General features: G+C 44.0%; 1 protein-coding gene across 3 annotated transcripts in view; it reads left to right on the top strand.

Moving 5' to 3' along the window:
* myom1a (myomesin 1a (skelemin)) overlaps positions 1-25,174 on the top strand; it is a 45,266-nt gene that overhangs the window by 6,895 nt on the left and 13,197 nt on the right. For all 3 annotated transcript variants that reach the window (XM_080777440.1, XM_080777438.1, XM_080777439.1), the window contains 17 exons: positions 1,563-1,767; positions 2,821-2,978; positions 3,799-3,891; positions 4,666-4,754; positions 5,913-5,957; positions 6,074-6,235; positions 7,200-7,361; positions 10,627-10,768; positions 11,879-12,078; positions 12,584-12,640; positions 13,513-13,637; positions 15,066-15,249; positions 16,097-16,271; positions 16,894-17,015; positions 21,379-21,575; positions 22,514-22,640; positions 24,345-24,532. In XM_080777440.1, coding sequence (XP_080633566.1) covers positions 1,563-1,767; positions 2,821-2,978; positions 3,799-3,891; positions 4,666-4,754; positions 5,913-5,957; positions 6,074-6,235; positions 7,200-7,361; positions 10,627-10,768; positions 11,879-12,078; positions 12,584-12,640; positions 13,513-13,637; positions 15,066-15,249; positions 16,097-16,271; positions 16,894-17,015; positions 21,379-21,575; positions 22,514-22,640; positions 24,345-24,532 — 2,431 coding nt within the window. The remainder of the gene's footprint in view (positions 1-1,562; positions 1,768-2,820; positions 2,979-3,798; positions 3,892-4,665; positions 4,755-5,912; positions 5,958-6,073; positions 6,236-7,199; positions 7,362-10,626; positions 10,769-11,878; positions 12,079-12,583; positions 12,641-13,512; positions 13,638-15,065; positions 15,250-16,096; positions 16,272-16,893; positions 17,016-21,378; positions 21,576-22,513; positions 22,641-24,344; positions 24,533-25,174) is intronic.

The following is a 25,174-nucleotide window of genomic DNA, read 5'->3' as shown; positions in this document are numbered from 1 at the left end:
ACCTGTAGCCTGGGTCACATTGACCTGTAGCCTGGGTCACATTCTCGTATGTCTAAGACAGTTTGATTGACCTGTAGCCTGGGTCACATTGACCTGTAGCCTGGGTCACATTGACCTGTAGCCTGGGTCACATTCTCGTATGTCTAAGACAGTTTGATTGACCTGTAGCCTGGGTCACATTCTCGTATGTCTAAGACAGTTTGATTGACCTGTAGCCTGGGTCACATTGACCTGTAGCCTGGGTCACATTGACCTGTAGCCTGGGTCACATTGACCTGTAGCCTGGGTCACATTGACCTGTAGCCTGGGTCACATTCTCGTATGTCTAAGACAGTTTGATTGACCTGTAGCCTGGGTCACATTGACCTGTAGCCTGGGTCACATTCTCTTATGTCTAAGACAGTTTGATTGACCTGTAGCCTGGGTCACATTGACCTGTAGCCTGGGTCACATTGACCTGTAGCCTGGGTCACATTGACCTGTAGCCTGGGTCACATTGACCTGTAGCCTGGGTCACATTCTCTTATGTCTAAGACAGTTTCTCTGATTTATTTGATCTTAGTGAGCATTGTCGGTAGTCTGTCAGCCATATATATATATATGTCTGTGCTTTGTATTGTTTTGTCCATCCATGTTTGCATTGCTGTAACAGTGTGACATAATAGAGGTTAAATAAACAAAGGTTATAATATGGGATAATATAATACCCATGGGCAAGCATAATTCTAACACATCACAATAATGTATGAGTATGACTGAAATATGAGAAACAACAGAGAATGGCAATTTCGTATTATGAACATGATATACGTACAGTATGTTATACACACTCAGGAGTGTCCTGTGCAGTTAATGTTTATCTTATATCTGACGTTCCACTTTAAAAACCAGATATTTTAATGGTGTCGGTCTGTCACGTTTCCAGTCATGAGGGGGTTTGGGGTCTGATACTGTCGGACCCGGTCTGTTTCCAGTCATGAGGGCGTACCTTTGGGGTCTGATACTGCATGTCGGTCTGTCACATTCCCAGTCATGAGTGTGTATGTTTGGGGTCTGATACTGTCGGTCTGTCACGTTTCCAGTCATGAGGGGGTACGTTTGGGGTCTGATACTGTGGGTCTGTCACGTTTCCAGTCATGAGGGGGTTCGAGGTCTGATACTGCATGTCGGTCTGTCACGTTTCCAGTCATGAGGGGGTTCAGGGTCTGATACTGCATGTCGGTCTGTCTCGTTTCCTTCCAGTCATGAGGGGGTTCGAGGTCTGATACTGCATGTCGGTCTGTCTCGTTTCCAGTCATGAGGGGGTTCAGGGTCTGATACTGCATGTCGGTCTGTCACGTTTCCAGTCATGAGGGGGTTCAGGGTCTGATACTGTCGGTCTGTCACGTTTCCTTCCAGTCATGAGGGGGTTCAGGGTCTGATACTGCATGTCGGTCTGTCACGTTTCCTTCCAGTCATGAGGGGGTTCAGGGTCTGATACTGCATGTCGGTCTGTCACGTTTCCAGTCATGAGGGGGTTCGGGGTCTGATACTGCATGTCGGTCTGTCTCGTTTCCTTCCAGTCATGAGGGGGTTCGGGGTCTGGTGGAGATGACGACCACGGAGGAGGTGAAGGAGGAAGGCGTGAACTACGTGGCGATGAGGAACCTGTTCCTCCGTGAGGGCAAGGAGGAGACGGTGCAGGCTGTGCAGCACATGAAGGTGCACAAGAAGACCCACAAGAACCACATCAGGGAGTCCGCAGACCGCGTGGCGCTGGGAAAGACGGTAAATCACGCCGAGCAAGCTCTTTTGATGTAGTGTATTAGTTATATAGTACTGACATGGGGACTTTTGAGAATTTGTCCAGCATCTGAATCCAGAAGTCCAGCATTTATAGACTCTCGTTTATAACATCATGACGTGAAGTCCATCCAGGGTCAGCATGTTTCTGTTTGCTCTGTTCAAAAACACCCATGTGATCAAGTGCTTCATCTTCAAATTGCACATTATTCTTCTTAACAGTCATGGTGAAAGTTTCATGATGAGTTTGTGTCATCACTAAACAACACAAACAGTTAACCCATTTTGGGCGGGAACCCCTTTTGGTGTTTTAAACATTATATGTTATAATTTAGCTATTGAAAAATAGCAGATCTACAAGCTCATAGCGCGCCACCGAGTGGCGCGCTACGAGCTTGTAGCTCTGCTATTTTTGAAAAATCGTAAAAAAAGTGGCGCAAATCTTTGAATATATATCTTTTCAAAGTGTCTAAATGGGTTAATATGCCCTTCCATCCTGTTTGCCTGCCTCCCCATCTCCATCCACATGCTGTGATGAACACTTGAATCCTGAACATTCCATGTGGACTTTAGGATGAGTCTGAGTTGTGGTGGATGGGGACAGCACCTAGAGCCTGCAGTAGCTAGATAGTTACAATCTTAAATTTCAGGACGGTTTTGTCTAGTTCAAAGAATAAATCAGCTATCGTGTGTCCTTTTTCAAAGTTAGAAGATTTGGTCTGCAGCACCGATCGGTAAAACATTTAAGCAACGTTTTCACAGTTTAATTCCAAGGATGATCAAATCTTTTCGGTCCTCCGCCTTCATCGGCGTGAATTGAATGGATGTGTGATCCGCGCTACCCACTTAAATAAAGGCTATGTGCCGCACGTTAAAAGACAAAATAATAATGCTAAAAAAAACCCACATAGTGCCCTCCATATACTGAACGCAACAGTACTTTACAAGCAACACTAGTTCATATGAATATTAGCAGAAGACAAAGAAATAGTAATAGTAACCCTTTGCCCTATGCTCTGTTTCCCTGTGCTCGTTCAGCTGGTTGAACGCTCAGAGTTCCGTAAGAAGATGAACACAGACAGTCTGACCCATCTCCCTGAGTTCATCGTCAGGCCCCGTGGGCAGACCGTCTGGGAGGGCAAGTCCGTGAAGCTGCACTGCACCGTGGCGGGATGGCCCAAACCCAGGGTCACCTGGTAAGAACGTTGGCGAAAGGGCCTTTCTGTGTGGAGTTTGCATGTTCTCCCCGTGTCCCCTAGGGTAGGTACCCTCACAAAAACATGCAGTAATCCTGGTCTCTAAACTGCCTCCCCCTGGCCAGCCGGGGCGCCTGATGGAGGGGAAAGGAACTGGTTGGAATAACGTGTTCCTTCCACGCGCTACGTCCAACCAGGGAAACTCCCCCCTGTCAGGTGTAAAGGAGCAACTTGGACACTCAAGTATGAAGGAAGCATGAGTTAAGTCCGTTGCTCTCCCCAGGTTGGTGGAGGATGTGTAGAGCCCAGGATCACATTAGATGATTGACACAGGGGTGAAAAATGGGTTACAAAATCGTGGGTTAAAAAATAACGTTGGCACATGGCCGTGGGATGGCGGCGGTGGCTCAGGGGTACAGTGCCTGGATGGTAAACGCAAAGGGTTGCCAGTTCGAACCCGGGCTCCCCCAGAGTTGCTGTCGAAGTGTCCTTGAGCAAGACACTGAACCCCTAAATTGCTCCTGATGTGCTGGTTGGTGCCTTGCATGGTTTCCGCCGCCATCATGAATGTGTGTGAATGGGTGGTTAGAGAGCCTCTATGATGCTGTTCTTAGACACATCAAGACGACACATAATATAACTGTCCTAAAAGTGCATCACATGTACAGTATATCACACCAGCCGACACAATCGAATCCATAGATTTATTGATAATCCAATAGCAAACTGAACTATGTGAGTTGTGTCCCTGTGATGTAATATGTGTGCAATGAGTCCATGACCAACAGATATTCTTGCTTTCTCTGTATTTGTCTCCAAGGTACAAAAACAACGTCGTCATCAGCCCCAAGGACCACCCTGAGAAATACACAACTGAGAGCAATTACAACATGCACTCCCTGGAGATCCACAAGTAGGTCATCATCAGGAACACAGGACCTGTCTGTTTAGCACTATAGTCCATAGCCATAGAAAGGTAGACGCGCGATAACCACTTAACCCATTCTGACCTGAGATCAGAGTCATACGAGGTTTCCACTGGACACACACTGGTCTGATGAACCCATTCTGACCTGAGATCAGATTCTAAAAATGTCAGTCGTTCTTCGATTTTTCAAAAATAGCAGACCTACAAGCTCGTAGCGCGCCACTCGGTGGCGCGCTATGAGCTTGTAGATCTGCTATTTTTCAATAGCTAAAGCATAACATAATGCCAACACCAAAATGGGTTCCCGTTCAGAATGGGTTAAGACATATTTTATAATTCATCATATGATGGTGTTACGCAGTGAAAATATCCAATATCCAATGTGTGGCTAATATACTGTATGTGATCGGCGCCAGTGATGTGATGCGTTGTGTGAGTTTGTACTTAGATCTGCAATTCTTTTCTGTTTTTGAATCTTCTTTAGGTGACATTTTCCTTTAATATCATGCCCAAAATATAGGCATGCCAGGTTTGAAGTGGGCAAAAACACCCGCATTTGTTATTATGACAAATTTCGTTGATGCAATAAACATTGAGTGAAGAGATGCTTTTTATGAAGTGTTATATTAAACGGGATTATTCTACGTGTTATATGAAAATAAGGAACTGGCCTTATTCATGTAGTACATTTCCAGAGCATTTTTGTGGCTTGCTGGAGTGTTGACTTTTCTCACCTTTTGGTCCTCTGTTTATTTCCAGCTGTGATTTCTTCGACACGGCTCAATACTATGCCTCTGCTCTCAACGTTAAGGGGGAGGTCTCTTCTGCCGCCACTATTGTCATCAAAAGTAGGTGATCATGCTCCTTTATCCTCTTATTATTCTATCAGTGTGTCCCGCCTCCCAGCATTTCACATAGAGGTGATAGAGAGCTTCAGAAGATTTCCTGTTAGGAATGCAATGTGGGCACAGTGGCACAGTCGGTAGTGCTGTCGCCACACAGCTAGAAGGTCCTGGGTTCGATTCCCGCTGGGGACACTGTGGGTGCTGGCGGCCTGTTTCCTCCTCCGCGTCATCAGTGCCCATACCCGAGGCGGGGTTGGCGAAAGGGCCTCCCCCTGGCCAGCCAGGGGGAGGCATGGAGGGGAAAGGAACTGGTTGGAATAATGTGTTCCTTCCACGCGCTACATCCAACCAGGGAAACTCCCCCCTGTCAGGGGGAACTAGCGCTTCACTCCTCCCAATTTAGCCCACGCTGCACAGACAGGCCTCTGAAGCATTCAGGAGTCAAATAGCATGAGAAGAGCCTGCTAGGCTGACCAAGGTCCTAAAGGTGACTTTAGAAGTGAACAGTGGTTCTCAACAGTGTTGATTTCGTCGGCTAAAGCTAAGACGAAAAATGTTCGTCGACTACCGTTTTTCACTGATGAAAAACTAAATGAAAACTAAGCTATGATGCTTAACTAAAATGTTAGGAAGGGACTAGTGGACAAGAGATCCAGTATGAGTAATTTTACACTTGGTTGCATGCTGAAAATAGCCGCTCACACGTTGTGAGCTTTTCAGCAAATGTAAAATCAGTCATTACGACGGCATCAAGGCCCGACAAAATACATTTTAATCGACTAAATCAACTGTAGTTTTAGTCAACTAAAATCTTATGATATTTAGTCAACCAAAACTAACTAAACAATGTGACTAAAACTACATTAAAACTATTCAAAAAGACTATGACTAAAACCAAAATCAAAATTTGCTGCCAAAAGCAACACTGGTTCTCAAGCGGTGGGTCGGGACTCCCGCACGATTGTGTGCGAGAGAGAAATGATTATTTTTGCACAGTACACAGACAATGCTACAGTACATTACGTTCAGTACAGTACAGCTACACAGGAATGTGTCTTTGAGACATCAGGGTAATTTAGAACATGACTGCAGGACCAAATGAGTGATAATAATCTTTTTGTTGACTGATCTAACGTTATTGACGTAACCCGTTCTCCCCAGGGTACCAAGAGGGTGAGGAAGCAGGGCCTCTTGATCCTAAACCACGTGAGTCCATATGTCAAGATTATATAATGTGGTCAAGATAATACAGTACATATACATACGTTACAGTAATGGATTCATCGTAGTGTTTTTAATTGACCAAATGCACATTCCCACAGATGGTTTCAGCTCTGAGCATGGCGTCACCTTCGAGACGTCCATCCTTGACAAGTTTGAAGTGGCGTTCGGCCACGAGGGCCAGACACTGAGCGTGGGCTGCACTGTGATCATCTTCCCCACCGTCAAGAACTACCAGCCCGAGGTGGTGTGGTACAGAAACGGTGAGTACTGTGGACATTAAACGTGTCAATCCTGAGGAAGAATTCATATTATTGCTTATATCTTAGCCTGGCATGGCAGATCACTGCATGGATATTAGTCTGGAACTTCGGTGTGGAAGATTTATTTCCAAGGTTGGGGGATGGTGGTTACAAACAGATTCCAACGTCGCAGCAAAAAAAAGGATCTGATTGGTCACCCACAACTCTGGGGTGAGCAAAATGTAATACAAACTGAGGAGTGGCAGACCAATCTCCCCAGGGATTTATTGGGGCAGATTCGTTCCCTACTTATATCCAACCATCATATTGTACCATCATTTATAATTACTTATATATAATACATGTGCTATTTTGTGGCAGTGGGGGCCTTGGATGTCTGCACTGGGCCTATAGTAGTGGCCGACTGGCCGTTGTTTGTGTTATTAGCTTATCTTGTTATGGTTCAGTTTGTCCTTGAAGAAGCTACAGTGTAACTGTGATTCTGCCTTAGTTACCAGGCATGAGTGTTCTAGTACATCTACCCATGATATCACGTTACATAAAGCATAAGCATCACCACCTGAGGGTATCGTCTCGACTCATGTATTGCCTCAATCGATTATTGATTGATCCAGAATTCCACGACAATCCCATACTTGTTAAGTGGCTCTGTCTGGATAAGAGCGTAGACCTGCCAAATTCCTGTTGTCACTCTCACCTTTAGGGGTTTATTGTCTTAGCATACTTCATTGGAGTGTTCATTTTGTTGACTGAGACTTAAGACCAAAAGACTTTAGTCGACTAAGACTAAACAATTTCAGATGACTAAAATACACCTAAAACTTAAATGGTGTGTTATTCAGACTTTAAATGGTGTGTTATTCAAAAGACTAAATCAGAATATTTGCTGTCAAAATGAACACAATCACACAATAAGTGCACGCAGTCGTGTGATCATGCTTCCTGTTCTGTGTCGTCCAATCAGCGGTGGCCCTGAAGCCCTCCAAGTGGGTCCACACCACGTGGAGCGGGCAGCGTGCCACCCTCACCCTCGCCCACCTCAACAAGGAGGACGAGGGCATGTACACCCTCCGCATCAACACCAAGTCCGGCTTCGAGACGTACTCTGCATACGTGTTCGTCAAAGGTACGGAACGGACACCTTCCCTATGTGTCAGTGATCACATGACCTCCACGTGCTAGACCTCCAGTTCTATAGGCTAACACAGAAGGGGATTTCCCCACAAAACAACTTTAAGGCAGTTTGTTCCCAGACATTTTAGCTGGAGACCCAAAAGAGAGATTAGACGTTTGCCCGGGGACCCAAACTAGTTGAAATAGCAGATCTACTCAAGCTCACAGCGTGTCGCAAATCACTACTTAAGAAAGTTCTATTTCAATTATTTCTATTTCTTAGATTTTTCTTTGATTTCTTAATGAAATTACTGGGGGGGAAAGACTATTGAATTTGTTTGGAATTCATGAAAAAGTTTGCTCTTTTGGGAATGTTTTTTTGAAAATGTATTGGAATAATAATAATTAAAAACGCTTAGCGCTGTTCATGCAGCCCTGGAGTGAGACAAAATGGAGTTTGAAATACATTGTTTTCAACGAGGGCGGTGCAAATATCAGCTATTTTAGGCATGTGTGCAACAGTTAACTGTAAAGTATTGTGCAGTGACAAGTTGACAACTAATGTCTCTGTAAGGTTTATGTTGTACTATAACTAAAAAACGATCTAAAATAGATAGCATTCTGCCAACCTCCGGTCCAGGACTTGTCACACTTCGCCTATAGCACTTTGCCATTAGAAGTCTATGTAGAAGAGCCGCCATTGGACAGTCACTGGCCTCATGAAGTGAACGGAGTTGTCCCAACTCTCTCATCTAAATGGCGCTGCTCTGTGTTAACCCATTCTGACCTGAGATCAGATTCATACGAGGTTTCCACTGGACACGCACCGGTCTGATGAACCCATTCTGACCTGAGATCAGATTCTAAAAATGTCAGTCGCTCTTCGATTTTTCAAAAATAGCAGACCTACAAGCTCATAGCGCGCCACTCGGTGGCGCGCTATGAGCTTGTAGATCTGCTATTTTTCAATAGCTAAAGCACAACATGCTGCTAACACCAAAATGGATTCCCGTTCAGAATGGGTTAAAGCTCTTAGATCAGTTATTTAATCTAATCTAATCTGTGTAAACGTAGTGCCAGCTATAGTGCCGGCGCTTTGCGAGCTTTTAGATTGTCTCTTTTCCGCACGGGACACCAACCATCGCACAGATAAGTAGTAAGGCTTCATGTTGGATGTGCTTATAGAGTTAGAGAGAGGAGCTCAACGCTAGAGTTACACAGTGACGTTTGCCCCCCCCCCCCCCCCCCTCCTGCCCCCCCCCCCCGAGTCCCAACCACGTCTTTAAGTGACATAACCCTCTCCCCAATGTGCACGGCGTCGGGTTTCCCCTCCAGAATGAAGCTTCTATATCCGTCTCCTCCATGCCAGTGAGGCCAGCTATAGCGCAGACAGACAGTACTGTAACACACTGTTTGAATTGCAGTGAATGTGGATTAAATCCCTCAGGCTCATGCATAATAAGAGCTGGGGGTTCTTGGATAATATAACTCTTGGTTGAGCTTTATATGACCGTGAGAATTACAGGCTGAAGTGGTTGATCCGATCGTATGCTTAACCCATTCTGACCGGGCACCCATTTTGGTGTTAGCATCATGTTATGCTTTAGCTATTGAAAAATAGCAGATCTACAAGCTCATAGCGCGCCACCGAGTGGCGCGCTACGAGCTTGTAGGTCTGCTATTTTTGAAAAATCGAAGAACGACTGACATTTCTAGAATCTGATCTCAGGTCAGAATGGGTTAATCAGACCAGTGTGTGTGTCGAGTGGAAACCTCGTATGAATCTGATCTCAGGTCAGAATGGGTTAATTTACACGTATACTGTAGCCAGAAATAGCAGATATACAAGCTTAAAACGCACCGCGATGCAGAGCATTATGAGCTTGCAGATTGCTATTCTCGGCACGCGACACCGGACGGCGCAAAGCTGAATATAAGTCAGGCTTTAGATAGCTGAATATAAGTCAGGCTTTAGATAGCTGAATAAGAAGCTGAATATAAGTCAGGCTTTAGATAGCTGAATATAAGTCAGGCTTTAGATAGCTGTAATAATGTCACACATGCTGTACAGGCATTAGTGGGCGTAAGAAGAATGGAAACTGGCTTCTAATGTGCCGATGTAACGGAGATCAGCCCAGTTTAGAAGCAGCTCTCTTCTCACAAGTATTTGTGTGTGTGCGGGTGTGCGTGTGTGTGTGTGCGTGTGTGTGTGTGTGTGTGTGTGTGTGTGTGTGTGTGTGTGTGTGTGTGTGTGTGTGTGTGTGTGTGTGTGTGTGTGTGTGTGTGTGTGTGTGTGTGTGTGTGTGTGTGTGTGTGTGTGTGTGTGTGTGCGTGCGTGCGTGCGTGCGTGCGTGCGTGCGTGCGTGTGTGAAAATGAAGTGGAAACTGAGCTACACTTCCTAACCGTCCGTCTGTCCACTGTACCAAGACATCAGGGACATACATAGCTTACTTCCCACAGATTATACAATCACCCATGGAGAGTTTAAAAACATGACTATTAAATGACAAAAAACTCTCATTTACATATCTGCTGGGCGAAGTACAACAATATGCAAACACAGCAGCAAGGTTCGTGAAACTGCTGTGATAGGAGAAGGATATCAAATGGAACACAACCACCCTAAACACGAGTCATTGTGTGTACCTGCAGCATCGAATAATCTTGGGACATAGACATTGATTTATAGGAGATTCTGACTTTCAATTGTACATATTTAGTTTTGATTGTCTCATGCCAATTAATAATAATAATAATAATAATAAAACTTTATTTGTATAGCACCTTTCATGACATGAAATGCAGCTCAAAGTGCTTTACAGAGCAATGGAGAAAAAAAGAAAAGCAAGGCATAAACATTAAAAAACAAGCAGTAATGCAATACAGTGAGGACATGAATAACAAAAAATAAAAGATCAATTAAAAGCAATGGTGTAGAAGTGGGTCTTGAGCTGTGCTTTAAAAATGTCTACAGAGGCTGCCTGTCGAAGGTACAGTGGGAGCTTGTTCCATGCCGTCTGCCCGTAGAAGCAAAAAGCTGCTTCCCCATGTTTTTAGGCAAAGCGAGCAGGCCAGCAGTGGAAGACCTTAGGGGGCGGTTTGGGACATATTTAGGCAGGCGGTCATGTAGGTAGGAAGGTGCGAGACCATTGAGAGCTTTATAGACAACTAAAATCATTTTTAAATCAATCCTAAAAACAACCGGAAGCCAGTGCAGTGAAGCCAAAACTGGAGTAATATGTTCTCTCATCTTAGTTAAAACTCTGCATTGTTTCAGACGCTGAGGTGGAGGTGGAGGGGGTTCCCGTGGCCCCTCTGAGCGTGCTCTGTCACGACGCCAACAAGGACTACGTGGTGGTGACGTGGAAGCAGCCGGCGGTGGAGGGCAGCAGTGCCATCCTGGGATACTTCATCGACAGGTCCGTCCGTCCGTCAGCCCTTCTTCCATTGTTCTATTTCAGTCATTCTCAATAACCTTTTGTCATGACCCCCAGTTTGATATGCCTCCATGGGTGACGGCAGACTGCTGGGCGAGCGCTAGTGCTTTGGCATGGGGGGGGGGTCAGATCAACATATGGAATGAATTCTGTACTGGCCATATTTATCTTTAATAAATATTATTTATTATATTAATATTATTTTCTGTGGAGGCAATGAAAATAAGACCAATAGTATGTATAGTATATAGTAATATAGTATAGACAATGTGGTAAAGGGTGTAGTACCTTCAGGATGTTAAAAAGTATAGTAAATTACTCAAGTGGCAAATCGAGTGGCAAAGTGAGTGACAAAGTGAAGTTAATCAAAACTGCCTCCCCCTGGCCAGCCGTGGCGCCTGATGGAGGGGAAAGGAACTGGTTGGAATAACGTGTTCCTTCCACGCGCTACGTCCAACCAGAGAAACTCCCCCCTGTCAGGTGTAAAGGAGCAACTTGGACACTCAGGCATGAAGGAAGCATGAGTTCAAGTCCGTTGCTCTCCCCTTGTCCCCCATATATGGGGACTAGGTTGCTCTCCCCTTGTCCCCCATATATGGGGACTAGGTTGGTCTCCCCTTGTCCCCCATATATGGGGACTAGGTTGCTCTCCCCTTGTCCCCCATATATGGGGACTAGGTTGGTGGAGGGTGTGCAGAGCCCAGGATCACATTAGATGATTGACACAGGGGTGAAAAATGGGTTACAAAATCGTGGGATAAAAAATATATATATATTAAAAAAAAGTGAAGTTAATCAAATAGGACTTTTCTGTTTGGATGTCTGGGCTGTCGAGGCCAGAAAGTAGTTTTTTGCCACTCCGTAGGCATTTCCACATAACTTCCTGGTATGATGATGATGTCACACGCATACCCTAGTCTATACAGTACAAGCCCTGGAGCTGCCAGGACTAGAGTTTAAACATTCACTAGAGTTTGGAACATGTAAATCACCAGAAAATCACAGCAAAAGAAGGGCTACATTACGTATAATGTTTTCTATTACGACCAGGAAACTATAAATGTACTCTCATGTGATTATTGTGTTGACCAGGTGTGAGGTGGGCACCCACCACTGGGCCCAGTGCAACGACACCCCCATCAAGTACGCCCGTTTCCCCGTCACGGGGCTGGTGGAGGGCCGCACGTACATCTTCAGGGTGCGCGCCCTGAACGGCGCCGGGGTCAGCCGGCCCTCCCGCGTCTCTGACCCCGTGGTGGCCATGGACCCCTCCGACAGAGCCCGCCAAAGGGGTGAGAGAGAGCGAGACACAGCAACGCCATCTCCAGGGTTCACTGAGCCGCAAAGCCAGTGTGGTGGATGATATACTCCACATTCGTTACTCACTTAGAAGTACCGAGTACTGCAATATAGATGTACTCGAAGTTACGTTAAGTTTGAGTATTCGAACTTAACGCAGTCCAAAAGAATTGGCATCAAAATGTACTTAGTACCAAAAGTAAAAGTATTCATTATGCAGAAGTTCACGTTTTCAAATGTAGAAAAATCGTATTTTCAAATGGTCAAAATGGTATTGTAGAGAGCTGATGTGGTTAATGTATGTTTTGTAACAATAATCCAAATTTTCAAAGCAACTAAAGTTTAAAAAAATAAATGTAGTGGCGTAAAAGTACAGTATTTGGATCCGAGATGTAGTGGAGTAGAAGACAGTGAGAAGTATTGGAAATTGGAAGTAAAAAGTGCAAAAACCTCAAACTTAAGTACTTGTAAGTAAACATACTTTTTTTTTTCCCACAGCCGGCCCCTCTGCTCCTTGGACCGGCATGATCAAATTCACAGAGGAGGATCCCATCGGTATGGAAGCCGCCTTTCACACAAATATAATCAGCCCAAATAGATTGAACATGAGTCACGATCCCCTCTTGACATTTTGCACTTTGGTGGTTCGACGTGTGGCAATTCTTCCGGTGGCATTTCACCTACCGGCTGACAGGCTTTTATTGGAGCTTGATGGGGGCCATGCATGGATGCCCTGCAGACCAGGGGGCCCCAAAGTGGGGTCCGGGGACCCCCAGGGGTCCTCGAGGAAGTTCCAGGGGATCTCCAGCTAAATGATAGTTTGGAACCAAATGGACCCTCATGGGTCTGTAACTCTGGGAGCGTACAAATGGAACCAGGGTCCACTCTCAGAGTTAAATTAACAGTGATTTTACAATATAAATTGGGGGTCTCCGAGATAGAAATGCCATTAAATGGGGGGTCCGTAGCCTAATGCATGTCAAACTGGGGTGTCTTTGAAATTTAACGGGTTGAGAATCACTGCTAGAGCCGTAAAAATCTTCTCTTATGGGGGTCTATGATGTCTGTGTGTGCCTGATGTGAACTCCTCCAATGATGTTGTGTTTTTTTCTTGTCTTTTCCTTTTTTGAAAAAGGTGTCATTGCTTCAACATTTGCACATTTCAGCATGCACATATCCAAGTAGTGGTTCAGGAACAGTCATTCTCCAGTGATATATAGGCTATAAGTCCAGTTACAGTATTAACTTATATTCAGGAATGTCTCATATTCTTTTCAAAGTTGTAAATGATTCCTCAATTTTTCAATTTTTCACAAAATTACAACGTTTACTCAGCCCCTCCTTTTCCACAAATAGACGAGTCAGAGAATAATTAAATAAGAATGTTACATTTACATTTTAATACATGTGCCCCCCCCCCCCCCCAGTTGGCGAGGTGCCAGGAGAACCGTCTGACGTGGTGGTCACTGAGGCCACTAAGAGCTACGTGGTGCTTGGCTGGAAGCCTCCCGTCCAGAGAGGTCACGAAGGGGTCATGTATTACATTGAGAAGGTGAGAATGTCGTCAGACTGAGGGCTGTATTTTGCGTGTCTTAAGTACAAAGGTCTTATTCCCTAACTTGAGTAAACTAAAGACCTGGAGGCGTGGTCAATGCCATTTGGCTATTCTGAGTGGCCAAAGAGCATTGATCACGCCTCCAGGTCTTTAGTTTACTCAAGTTAGGGAATAAGACCTGGTACTTAAGACACGCAAAATAGTGAAAATACAGCCCTCTATGTCCTTGGGTTTACTTCTTGTGATTTCTGCCTAGTTTATTAGCCATTTATTTCCCAAAACGTTACAATTACATTAGGTTATTATTTGTACAGTACTCCGACTCAATGAATAATGTTACAATTTACAATTTACAATTTAGGCATTTAGCAGACGCTCTTAATCCAGAGCGACTTACATTAAGCAAGAACAAAAAGCATGGGGAATACATCACATAAAAACATTTATCATGAAACATGGGTAAGCTAAGAAAGTAACAGTGGAATATCTATAATGAAATAAGCTATACATCTATACTACTATGATATACATTATGTACTATCACGTGCTATGACTACATACAATGCACTTATGCTGTTTACATAACATGCTATAAGTCTGTATCAAATGCTATCTAAGTCTACAGAATTGCTATCTAAGGGGGTGGGGTAAGTGCTATGGGCCATGATGGAGTCTGAAAAGGTGGGTTTTCAAACTACGGCGGAAGATTGGGAGTGATGCTGCAGTTCTGACTGCAATGGGAAGTGCATTCCACAGTTTTGGATACATTACACATGGATACATACAATGTTAATACATTTGCATGGTAATACAATATGATGATTACATCTGTAGTGGTTACTGCGACACTATGGTCCACTAATACTCAAATGTTTTATTTGCAAAGACCCCCTTAACTCTGAGAGTGTTCAAATGGAACCAAATTGACCCGTAAGAGTCCATTTTGGTTCCATTTGAACACAGACCTGTTGTGGTCATTCAGTGCTGATCTATGTATGTGTTTCTGATAATATTTATTGTTCGCTCATTTTGTATGTCCGTGGTAAAAATTGAATGTTTTTTAGTTTTAGTCACAGTCTCTTGAATAGTTTTCACTTCGTTTTAGTCACATTTTAGTCAGCACATGTTCTAGTGTTAGTCTAGTTTCAGTCGACTAAATGTCGCGACGCGTCGTGAGCTTGTAGATCTGCTATTTTCAGCAACCAAGTGTAAAATGACTCATACTGGATCTCTTGTCCACTAGTCCCTTCCTAACATTTTAGTCTAGTTTTTATTTGTTGACGAAATTGTCAGTATATTTAGTCTTAGTTTTAGTCATCATAGCTTAGTTTTCATTTAGTTTCCATTTAGTTTAGGTAGTCGACGAACATTTTTTTCTCTTCGTTTTAAGTCGACAGAAACAACCCTGCTCTGTTCCCCCCGTAGAGCGTGGCGGCGAGTGACGTGTGGCAGAGGGTGAACACGGGCATGCCGGTCAAGTCGCCGCGCTTCGCCCTGTTCGACCTGGTGGAGGGCCACGTCTACAACTTCCGCGTGCGCTGCTGCAACTCGGCGGGCGTGGGGGAGCCCTCGGCGCCCACCGGAGACACCACCGTCGCTGACAAACTGGGTGAGTGTCTGTCTGTCTGTCTGTCTGTCTGTCTGTCTGTCTGTCTGTCTGTCTGTCTGTCTGTCTGTCTGTCTGTCTGTCTGTCTGTCTGTCTGTCTGTCTGTCTGTCTGTCTGTCTGTCTGTCTGTCTGTCTGTCTGTCTGTCTGTCTGTCTGTCTGTCTGTCTGTCTGTCTGTCTGTCTGTCTGTCTGTCTGTCTGTCTGTCTGTCTGTCTGTCTGTCTGTCTGTCTGTCTGTCTGTCTGTCTGTCTGTCTGTCTGTCTGTCTGTCTGTCTGTCTGTCTGTCTGTCTGTCTGTCTGTCTGTCTGTCTGTCTGTCTGTCTGTCTGTCTGTCTGTCTGTCTGTCTGTCTGTCTGTCTGTCTGTCTGTCTGTCTGTCTGTCTGTCTGTCTGTCTGTCTGTCTGTCTGTCTGTCTGTCTGTCTGTCTGTCTGTCTGTCTGTCTGTCTGTCTGTCTGTCTGTCTGTCTGTCTGTCTGTCTGTCTGTCTGTCTGTCTGTCTGTCTGTCTGTCTGTCTGTCTGTCTGTCTGTCTGTCTGTCTGTCTGTCTGTCTGTCTGTCTGTCTGTCTGTCTGTCTGTCTGTCTGTCTGTCTGTCTGTCTGTCTGTCTGTCTGTCTGTCTGTCTGTCTGTCTGTCTGTCTGTCTGTCTGTCTGTCTGTCTGTCTCTCTCTCTCTCTCTCTCTCTCTCTCTCTCTCTCTCTCTCTCTCTCTCTCTCTCCATCTCTGCGGTGTCCAGTCAGTGTCATTAGTGTCTCACATCTCTCCCTCTAGTCTAGATAAACTGTTCTTCAAACTAACTTCAAGGACCCAAAACAACATAATAGATTCCTTCTCTTTCCTTCTTCCTCAGACCTGCCGTCCGCCCCAGGCAGCATCGTGGTGTCGAGGAACACAGGCACGTCCGTGGTGGTCTCCTGGGGAGCCTCTAAGGACGTCAAGCACCTGGCGGGATATTACATCAAATGCAGCGTGGTGGGAACGGACGTGTGGGTGCCCTGCAACAACAACCCTGTCACAAAGACCAGGTAACTTTGATATTAGATCATATCATACAAGAACCCCATCACAAAGACCAGGTAACTTTAATATTATATCATATAATTTAGTGCTGTCCAACGATGACGATTTGTGTAAGTTAATCACGCGACTAATCGCATAATAATCACATACTTTATTTGCTCAAACTTGAATGAAGAACTGACAAGTGTTGTGTGTAGCAGGATGCATCCAAATGTATTATGTATTATTATACTATACTTTTATAAAATAATAAGACTTTCTTTGTTCCTTGTGGTTGTGGGTATTGTACATACAACAGAAAATGCTAAATTATTTAATTGTATTTCATGATGATGTGGATGGAATGCTGTGAGATAGTCTGCCCTCTGGTGGCAAAAAAGAACAATCACACGCTGACTCTAAAAGTGCAGAAGCTCTTGTCATGGATTGATTGATTTGAACATTGTATTAACAGTTTGTAGAATGGGTACAGTTCAAAGAAAGTACAGGTCAATACAAGAGGATGACACCAGAAAAAAAGCACTAAGACTTGTTTACATCAGGCTCCTCCATTTTCGATTCATCAGACCATTTAAAGACATACAGATATACACTTCACAAAGCTTGTTTTGTGTGTCCTGTGTCCAGGTTCGTGTGCCATGGCCTGACCAACGGGGTGAACTACGTGTTCAAGGTGAAGGCCGTCAACGCTGCGGGATACAGCCAGAGCTGCCCTGCTTCTGATGCTGTGGTCGTGTTGGCTGCCATCGGTGAGTCTCGTCCTAAACCAGTGACTTTTGTATTTATTTATTATTTTTACCTGCTGTTCACTGTGTCTTTAGTACCATTTAAGGCCATATACTCCCTCCTATAGCCACGCACCTCTCTACCAATTCCTAGCTGCTTCAAATTCATACAGATTCTATAGAATGTTTCAACAACAAAAGAAAGTTAGTTAGTTAGTGGTTAACTCCTTCAGCGCCACCTGGTGGTCACCAGTTTAGGCTCTGAGTGCCAATTCTCTCATTATAAAGAAAGAAATAATTTGTAATTCTATTATGCATGTAATGTGCATGATGTCATCACCTGTACACCAGATTAGAGGAATTTACAAAATATGGATGAAAAAATGAATTCCCAAGGGAAGACGTCTTGTTGTCCGTGGCATCCGGTACTTAATTGGCAATTAGATGTCTTGACGTTTATGGCTCGCAAACAATTTTAAGAGCGGAATGAATGTGATGTGACATTCCGTTCTCAACCAATCAAATCATCACTGTGATACACACAGACACACAAAGCTGCATGGCATATAGGAGGGGCCGGTGCCCCTCAAAAAAAAAAGAAAACCACACCTGTGTGTGTCAAACAACAGTTTGACACAACAGAAAAATAAAAAGGTTTTTAAGCCCGTTTTAAAAGACTCCATGGTCTGCGGTACTGTCAGGTCCATATAAGGACGGCTGTTCCACAGGCGCGCTGCTGCCCAGCAGAAGGAAGGCCTGGTCGGTCCCCCATGGTGTACATGGTTGGTATTTGGAACCTCCAGTAGGAATATATTTTCAGATCTGAGGGTGTGGGTGGTTTTTTTTGTAGGGTAGGGTAGGGTAGGTAGGGAGGGGCAGTTGTGACGGGTGCCCCAGACAAACAAGTTAAAGGCACCGCTCACTTCACACAAGTGTAATTTGTTTTTGCCGTTTTATGAATTTGTCAGATTTTTGAGGGGCCCTTCCTATACACAGGTTTAATGTTTGTCTTTCGTTCAAAGTTTGTTTAGTAAACGCATTGACAACGAAGGGAAAATTTACGCCATAATGTGTCGTTTACGTCATATTGTCTCTTTATTGTTAATGGCGTTTAATGTTTGTGTTGGCACCGTTTGTTTTACATCACCCAATCAACATGACTGAGTTAGACTTTAATATATTAGCGCCCCTCACTTCACACGGGTGTGATTTTTATTATTCGGGCGGGGCGGGTCGGTGGGTTGTTATTGTTGCTAGTCATGGCTGCCAGTTCCCACCTGATGTCGTGTGTGAGCTCCGACTGCTCCAGACCGTACTGAATAACTGCCAGCTTACATAATGTCTTGAGGCTAGGACTGAAGTCTAAGACATACAGGTCATCTGCTCCAAAGAGGATGACACGATCTCCCACAATGCAACAGCACATCCTCCTATACGTCCACTTGAGCTCAACCTTCTTCCAGGAGAAGGTCTCTGGACTGAATTTCCACACATCATTATTTCTCCAGCCACCAAATATGTACAGCTCTCCATTGTAGGTAAATCTTGAATGACCGCTGCTTCCTACTGGATGAGGCTGTGGAGATGGTGTGCTCAGCCAGAGGTTGGTCTCTGTGTCAAACACTCTGATAATGATGTCCCCAATGCCCCCAAATACAAACATCTTTGTCCCGATGATGGTGGCAGAGTGACCATATGAATAAGGAGGTGGAGTTCCTCTGGTGTTAATTACTGACCAGACCATTGTGCCGGTGTCCAACTTGCCGGTGTCATTAGTCCATCCAGTCAGCTTGGTGTTTCCTCCATGGATAAACATGACCTTCTCCAACACACAGGCTGAGTGGTTGTACCTCTCGTCTGGAACAGTCCCAGAAACCCTGGGTTTGAACCATCTGTGGGCGTCAACATCAAATGTATAAAGCACATTGCAGAAAGGCATCCCACCCCAGATGTAGACTATATATTCAACCAACACAGCTGTGTGCTGTGAGCGCCTGGATGGAACCTTCAGGTGGCGTCCTCCTCCTCTTCCTGGGGTCAACTTCCTCCAGCATAAAGACACTGTGTTGAAGACGTGAACATCAATGTGATCACTGCCTCCTCCAAAGCAGTACAGCTTGTCCTGCAGCACCACAGCTGCATGGCCACATCTCTCTGCTCCTCCTTTCAGATGGACGGTCCAGCGGATCATTCTAACGTCACAATGTTCTTGCGTCTCTGCCCCACAATGCAGTTCTGTCTCTCCGTCTCTGTCCCAGAATGCAATTCTGTCAACCACACGCTATCTCTTATATCTCTACAGTGGTACAAACGTCATGTGACGCCTCTGGCCAATCCGTGAAGCCGGTGTGTTGCGTCAGCCAGACATACAGTAGTCTATCTGTGTCCGTCACTCAGGGAAAAGGCTCCAGTTTTCAGTGTGACTCTGTGTGTGTCTATCAAAAGATAGAGACCGAACCGGAGCGTTGATATATTATTGATTTCAGTATAATTACTAGTATTACAATGTTATTGTCTTCTCTTTTTTCATGTGCAATGTATTTGTATTTAATTCAGGATTCCAATTTAAAAATATTCAGGATTTTAATTAAAATATAGCAATGCTACGACATTAATATGCAATGTGGCCCCACTGGAGTGAGTGTGGAAATACTGTGGCCCTCTCTATCGTCAAAGTTGCCCACCTCTGATATAACACAATAACACATGTTCAGACAGACCTGTGGAGCGGCCCAGTACATCAGCAGGTTTGCTCTGTTGCATATACTGAGAACTGACTTCCTCCATATTGGTGTATACTACTCCTCTCATGCCCCTTCTCAAAACCTGTTCTGCCACCTTTCATCCACAAGCATTGTCACTACGTGTATTAATATCATTTGCAGGTATATTCAGGCTGATTGTATTATTATTTTAATTGGTTTCTAGATCCTATTCCTTGCCTTCTATAGAGCGTTGCAGTCCCGCCCCCTCGAGAGACCCGGACAATAAATCCCCGTTCATTTTCCTCATTTAAAGACAACTCTTGTCGTGACAAATCATGACAACAAACTTTTTCGGTCTGAACAAATAATTAGAAAGAAGAAGAAAACAGCAGGTTGTTTTTCTTCTTTGTAATAATTTGTTTGGTCCAACATTTTTAGTTTTTGTTGTCATGATTGTCACGACAAGAGTTGGCTTTGTACGACGCTTATAAGGTCTTTAAATAAATACGTTTTGAAATCTCCCTCGCCAGATTTTCATTCTGCCAGAATGAAATGTTGTCCAGCAGGGGGAGTGGTTTCACCAGGCTAGTGGAACAGTGTGTCTGTGAACCATTAAGATTCTGCACACGGCAGGGCTAAGTGGTGACTCATCCCCAATGCTTACTCATCCACGTCCAAACAAGATTACATCAAACTGAATCAAATCACAGACCAGGGAACTGTGAAGCCTGATATTAGGATGAACACGATGCTTTAATTGAAAATGAATACTTCCAGTAATGACTTTTACATCCTCAGCCACGGTTAATACCACTTTAGCTATTCTACTAGTCTAGTCTACACCAGGACCATGCAGACTTGTTCCTCTGTCTAGTCTACACCAGGACCATGCAGACTTTATGTTCTGTTTTGAATCTATTAACAAGCTATATAATCAAATGTATACATAATCTGCGTTCTAAAGGGTTGGTCTTGCCCACTGTCCACTGCCTACAGTTCCTAGTACAGTAACCCCGGAGCAATTAATCAAAAAATATATCAAAACCCATATTTTAAAGAAGAGATACGTTTTTACTTATTATATTTTGTTCTGATAAGGAATCCAAATGAACAAATTGTAATACATTCATCGATTAGTGTGATTAACCAATTAACCCTGTATTATACTTCATTGTACAATGGTACAATCATTCATATCATTCATTAATCGTAATCGAGACAAAGGTTTGAGATAATCGTGATATTGATTTGAAGTCATATAATACTCTTTATTGTCCCGAAAGATATTCGTCTTCACAGTCTGTTCAAGCACCCACATCAAAAACAACATTCACCAAGACAATACAAAATCATGAGGTCCCCACTGCATACAGAACCATCCTATCGGCTTGCAGTTTGGCTGAGGGATCAAAACTCTTACAAAAACTGTCCTTTTTCCATGGCAAGGTTCTGTATCTTTGTCCAGATGGCATGATGATAGAAAAGCGATACAGAGGATGTTCAGTGTCACTTGATATCGAAAGTGCTGCCCGTGTGAAGGCCTTATCGTTCATTTCAGAAAGTGAGACAAGCCCTACACACTACAGCCTAGAAACACCATGCTAAACGTATCGAGTGTGAGACAGTGTCACACTGTTCTGGAGCTGACCTGTAACCTTCCTGACCTCTGACCTTTGACACAGCCCGCCCTGGCTGTCCCACCGGCGTCAAGCTGGTAGCGGCTGCCAAGGACTACATGGAGCTGAGCTGGGATGCGCCCGCCGACAACGGAGGAGCCGACATCAGAGGCTTCTTTGTGGACTACAGGACGGTGAAGGGGCCGGTGAAGGGACAGTGGCATCAGTGTCACGAGAAGGCCCTCACTACCAACTCCTTCAAAGTACGTTACAGCAATATTACACTACCGCCTCCTTCAAAGTACGTTACAGCAATATTACACTACCGCCTCCTTCAAAGTACGTTACAGCAATATTACACTACCGCCTCCTTCAAAGTACGTTACAGCAATATTACACTACCGCCTCCTTCAAAGTACGTTACAGCAATATTACACTACCGCCTCCTTCAAAGTACGTTACAGCAATATTACACTACCGCCTCCTTCAAAGTACGTTACAGCAATATTACACTACCGCCTCCTTCAAAGTACGTTACAGCAATATTACACTACCGCCTCCTTCAAAGTACGTTAATATTACACAAGAGAAGGCCCTCACTACCACATCCTTCAAAGTACTAAGATCAGATTTAAAAAAATGTCTTCTATCCTGACAGTTTCCTGAAAAAGCTGTGTTTCTGTCAGTCGTTCAGCTTGTAGATCTGCTACTTTTCAATAGCTAAAGCGTAACATAATGCTAACACCAAAAGGGGTTCCCGCCCCAAAATGGGTTAAGCAATATTACACAAGAGAGGGTTTGCTTTACCTCTGCCCTGCTTACGGAACGCGATAAAGCACGACCCTCGTGTGTATTATTGCGATTAGACAACAGTTACCCTTAAAAAGAAAACACGTCAACTCAATTTCATTATAACTAATAGATATTCTCTAAAAAAATCATATTGTTTTAATCACAGATGTAGCCACTACTAGACTACTAGAAGTTTTCCAAGAAACTCGCTAGCATAGCAAGATATGGATCCCTAGTATCAATTATATTGATACTAGGGATGTCCCGATCACGTTTTCTTGCTCCCGATCCAATTCCGATCTCTTGATTTCTGATCGCGTCATTGGATCGGCACAACCCTAATAATAATAGTTATTTTTTTCTAAATGTGTTATTAATGGATGCTGTTGGGTTTTCTCCCCCTAACCAGGCTGAGAACCTGAAGGAGAACCTGTTCTACCATTTCCGGGTTCGTGCGATGAACATGGCCGGTGTGAGTGTGCACTCCCTGCACAGTGCCGCTCTGGAGTGCAAGGAATGGACCATCACTGTGCCAGGTACTGCCAACCAAACTGGTTCCCTTGGCCTTTTTAGCTCCAGATCTAAACGTTCGCCCGCCGTGACCCAAACTAGTGAAAATAGCAGATCTACAAGCTGACAACTGTTGTTGTGAGCTCGTAGATCGGCTATTTTCACTATACCTCTTAAACATTTGTTTTCTAATTCATGGAATTTCTTTCGATTTCTCTTTTTTCTTCTTCATGAAATTACTGAAAAGATCATTGATTTTTCTTTTTAATTCCAGAAAATCTTTGCTTTTTTAAGGGCCCATAAAAATGTGTCTGTGTCCCACAAATGGGTCCCGACCCGACCCGCTGTTTGGGAAACAGTGTTCTAACAGCACTAGTATCACTATATGACTTTATTCACCAAAGATACTGATTCAGTAGACGTACAGGAAACTGTTGTGGTTGTGGTGGTGCAGGCATATATATATGTGACCAGATTTGACTGAGAGCTTGCCATCGCGCAAATTTTTCAAAATGAGTTTAATAGCACACGCACACTCTTCACATACTAGAGCATGTCAGAAATAAGTGTCAGAGCTGAAATCGACATGTAGGCTACATATGAAATAAATGCTTAAACATAGTAGCTAGGTGTAATGTTAGAGACCACAGAAGTGAACCTTTCAAGCCTGTTTTCTGCAAGAATATTACTCTATAAGCCATATCTCCAAAACTGGTGGGTCAAACTGAACAACCAATATGTCAATTTGAAGCTATGCATGACATGAAGGAAAAAAAATCCAATGGCAGTCCCTCAGTCAAATTTGGTCACATATATATTTGTAGTTGTACTTATCACACTGTACAGTACAAGGACAACAGGATCTTACAGTATGTACAGAAAGGAAAAAAATAAGAAAGGACGTACAGTTCTGTAATATGACAGACAGCACATCACACATCATATTACTTGTTATGCTAAATACACAACGTCTTGAGATTTAGGTTAGAGATGCAGGTCTGCCAATAAAACATCTTTACAAGAACAGGCAAATAAATGCTAGTTCTAAACAGTCACCTGGAAGCATTGGTAGAACGGTAGACATACAGCAGCTATTTGTTTTTAATATTATATTCCCTGAATGTAATTCCAGAAATCCTGCCGTCTTTGGGATTAAGTGTAAAGCTTTGTCTGCCAGAAGAAGCTAGCCCGGCACAGTAAAGCCTGAGTTATTCCACTCGCATCCGCTCTGCTGTTTTCACAACTCAGTATAAATCAGACATAAACAGTCTGGTATTATCTTTTGTCCCCAATTGTCCCCCCCACCCCCCCACACGCATGCACGCACACCACCTCTCTCTTTCTCTCTCTCTCTCTCTCTCTCTCTCTCTCTCTCTTTTTTCACAATTCAATTCAATTCAAAGGGCTTTATTGGCATGAGAAAACATACGTTTACCTTGCCATGGCAAAGCTAAAAGTGGAACAGTACAATCAAAACAAAATGTATGTACAATTGTACAAAAGTCAGAATCTCCAATAAATACACATTTCTGTGTACCGAGATCACTCGATGCAGATAGTGCAGGACGATTAGTACTCTCCGTGGGTGATTGTAATCTGAAGTATGTGTCTCTGATGTCTTGGTTACAGTTGACAAACGCTCAGGAAGTGTAGCTCAGTTTCCACTTCATTTTGTGTGCCGTCTCCATCACTGTCTCCTTTTATTTCCTCATGGTGTCCTCACTCCTCAGGCGTTCCTGTCGGTCTCCATGCCCTGGAGGTGCGCGACACGTCTCTGGTGATGCTGTGGGAACCGCCCGCGTTCGACGGTCGCACGCCCGTCAACGGCTACTACCTCGACCTCAAGGAGGCCTCGGCCTGCGAGGTCTACGGATGGAAGGCTGTCCACGAGAAGGCTGTGAAAGTCAAATATCTGAAGGTAAATCAGCCCGGGACATTAATGCTCCGCACGTGTGAAACTCTTCTCCCTTCTGGCTCCGGAAACTATATGGAATGAACTTCCCATTGCAGTCAGAACGGCAGTCTCACTCCCAATCTGACACCGTAGTCTGAAAATTCACCTCTTCAGACTCCATCTTAACCCGTAGCACTTGCACTAGCCTTGACGACCTTATAGGCGTATGCAAAGGCTTAATTTATGTAATTTAGATTTAGCATTTTATGATTTATGATTTTCTACTGTTAGACAGATGCTAGGTTCTTATAGCTTTACTATGATTCTTGATGACTATTTCTTTATGTATTTGTTGTATAAATTACCATGTGTTGTTTTTGCTTACTGTAAATCGCTCTGGATTAAGAGCGTCTGCTAAAAGCATAAATTGTACATTGTAAGGTGAGGGAGGAGTTGATCGACACGCTACAAGAGCTACACTGCGAGATGATCTGCAAGCTCACAATATGCAATGTGCTATTTTTTTAAAATCTGTTTTTTTTGGGGGGGAGGATAAAAAATATACAATATACATTATTTTTTTTAGGTATATAAAACGTCTGATAGACATTAGACTTCATAGCTGTGGTATTATGGTTATTTTTTACCGTGTCTATCAAGCAATCA

The sequence above is a fragment of the Protomyctophum bolini genome (assembly GCF_963924005.1).
Source record: "Protomyctophum bolini genome assembly, chromosome: 12".
Taxonomy (NCBI): Eukaryota; Metazoa; Chordata; class Actinopteri; order Myctophiformes; family Myctophidae; genus Protomyctophum; species Protomyctophum bolini.
This window is presented reverse-complemented; position numbering and strand designations above follow the sequence as displayed.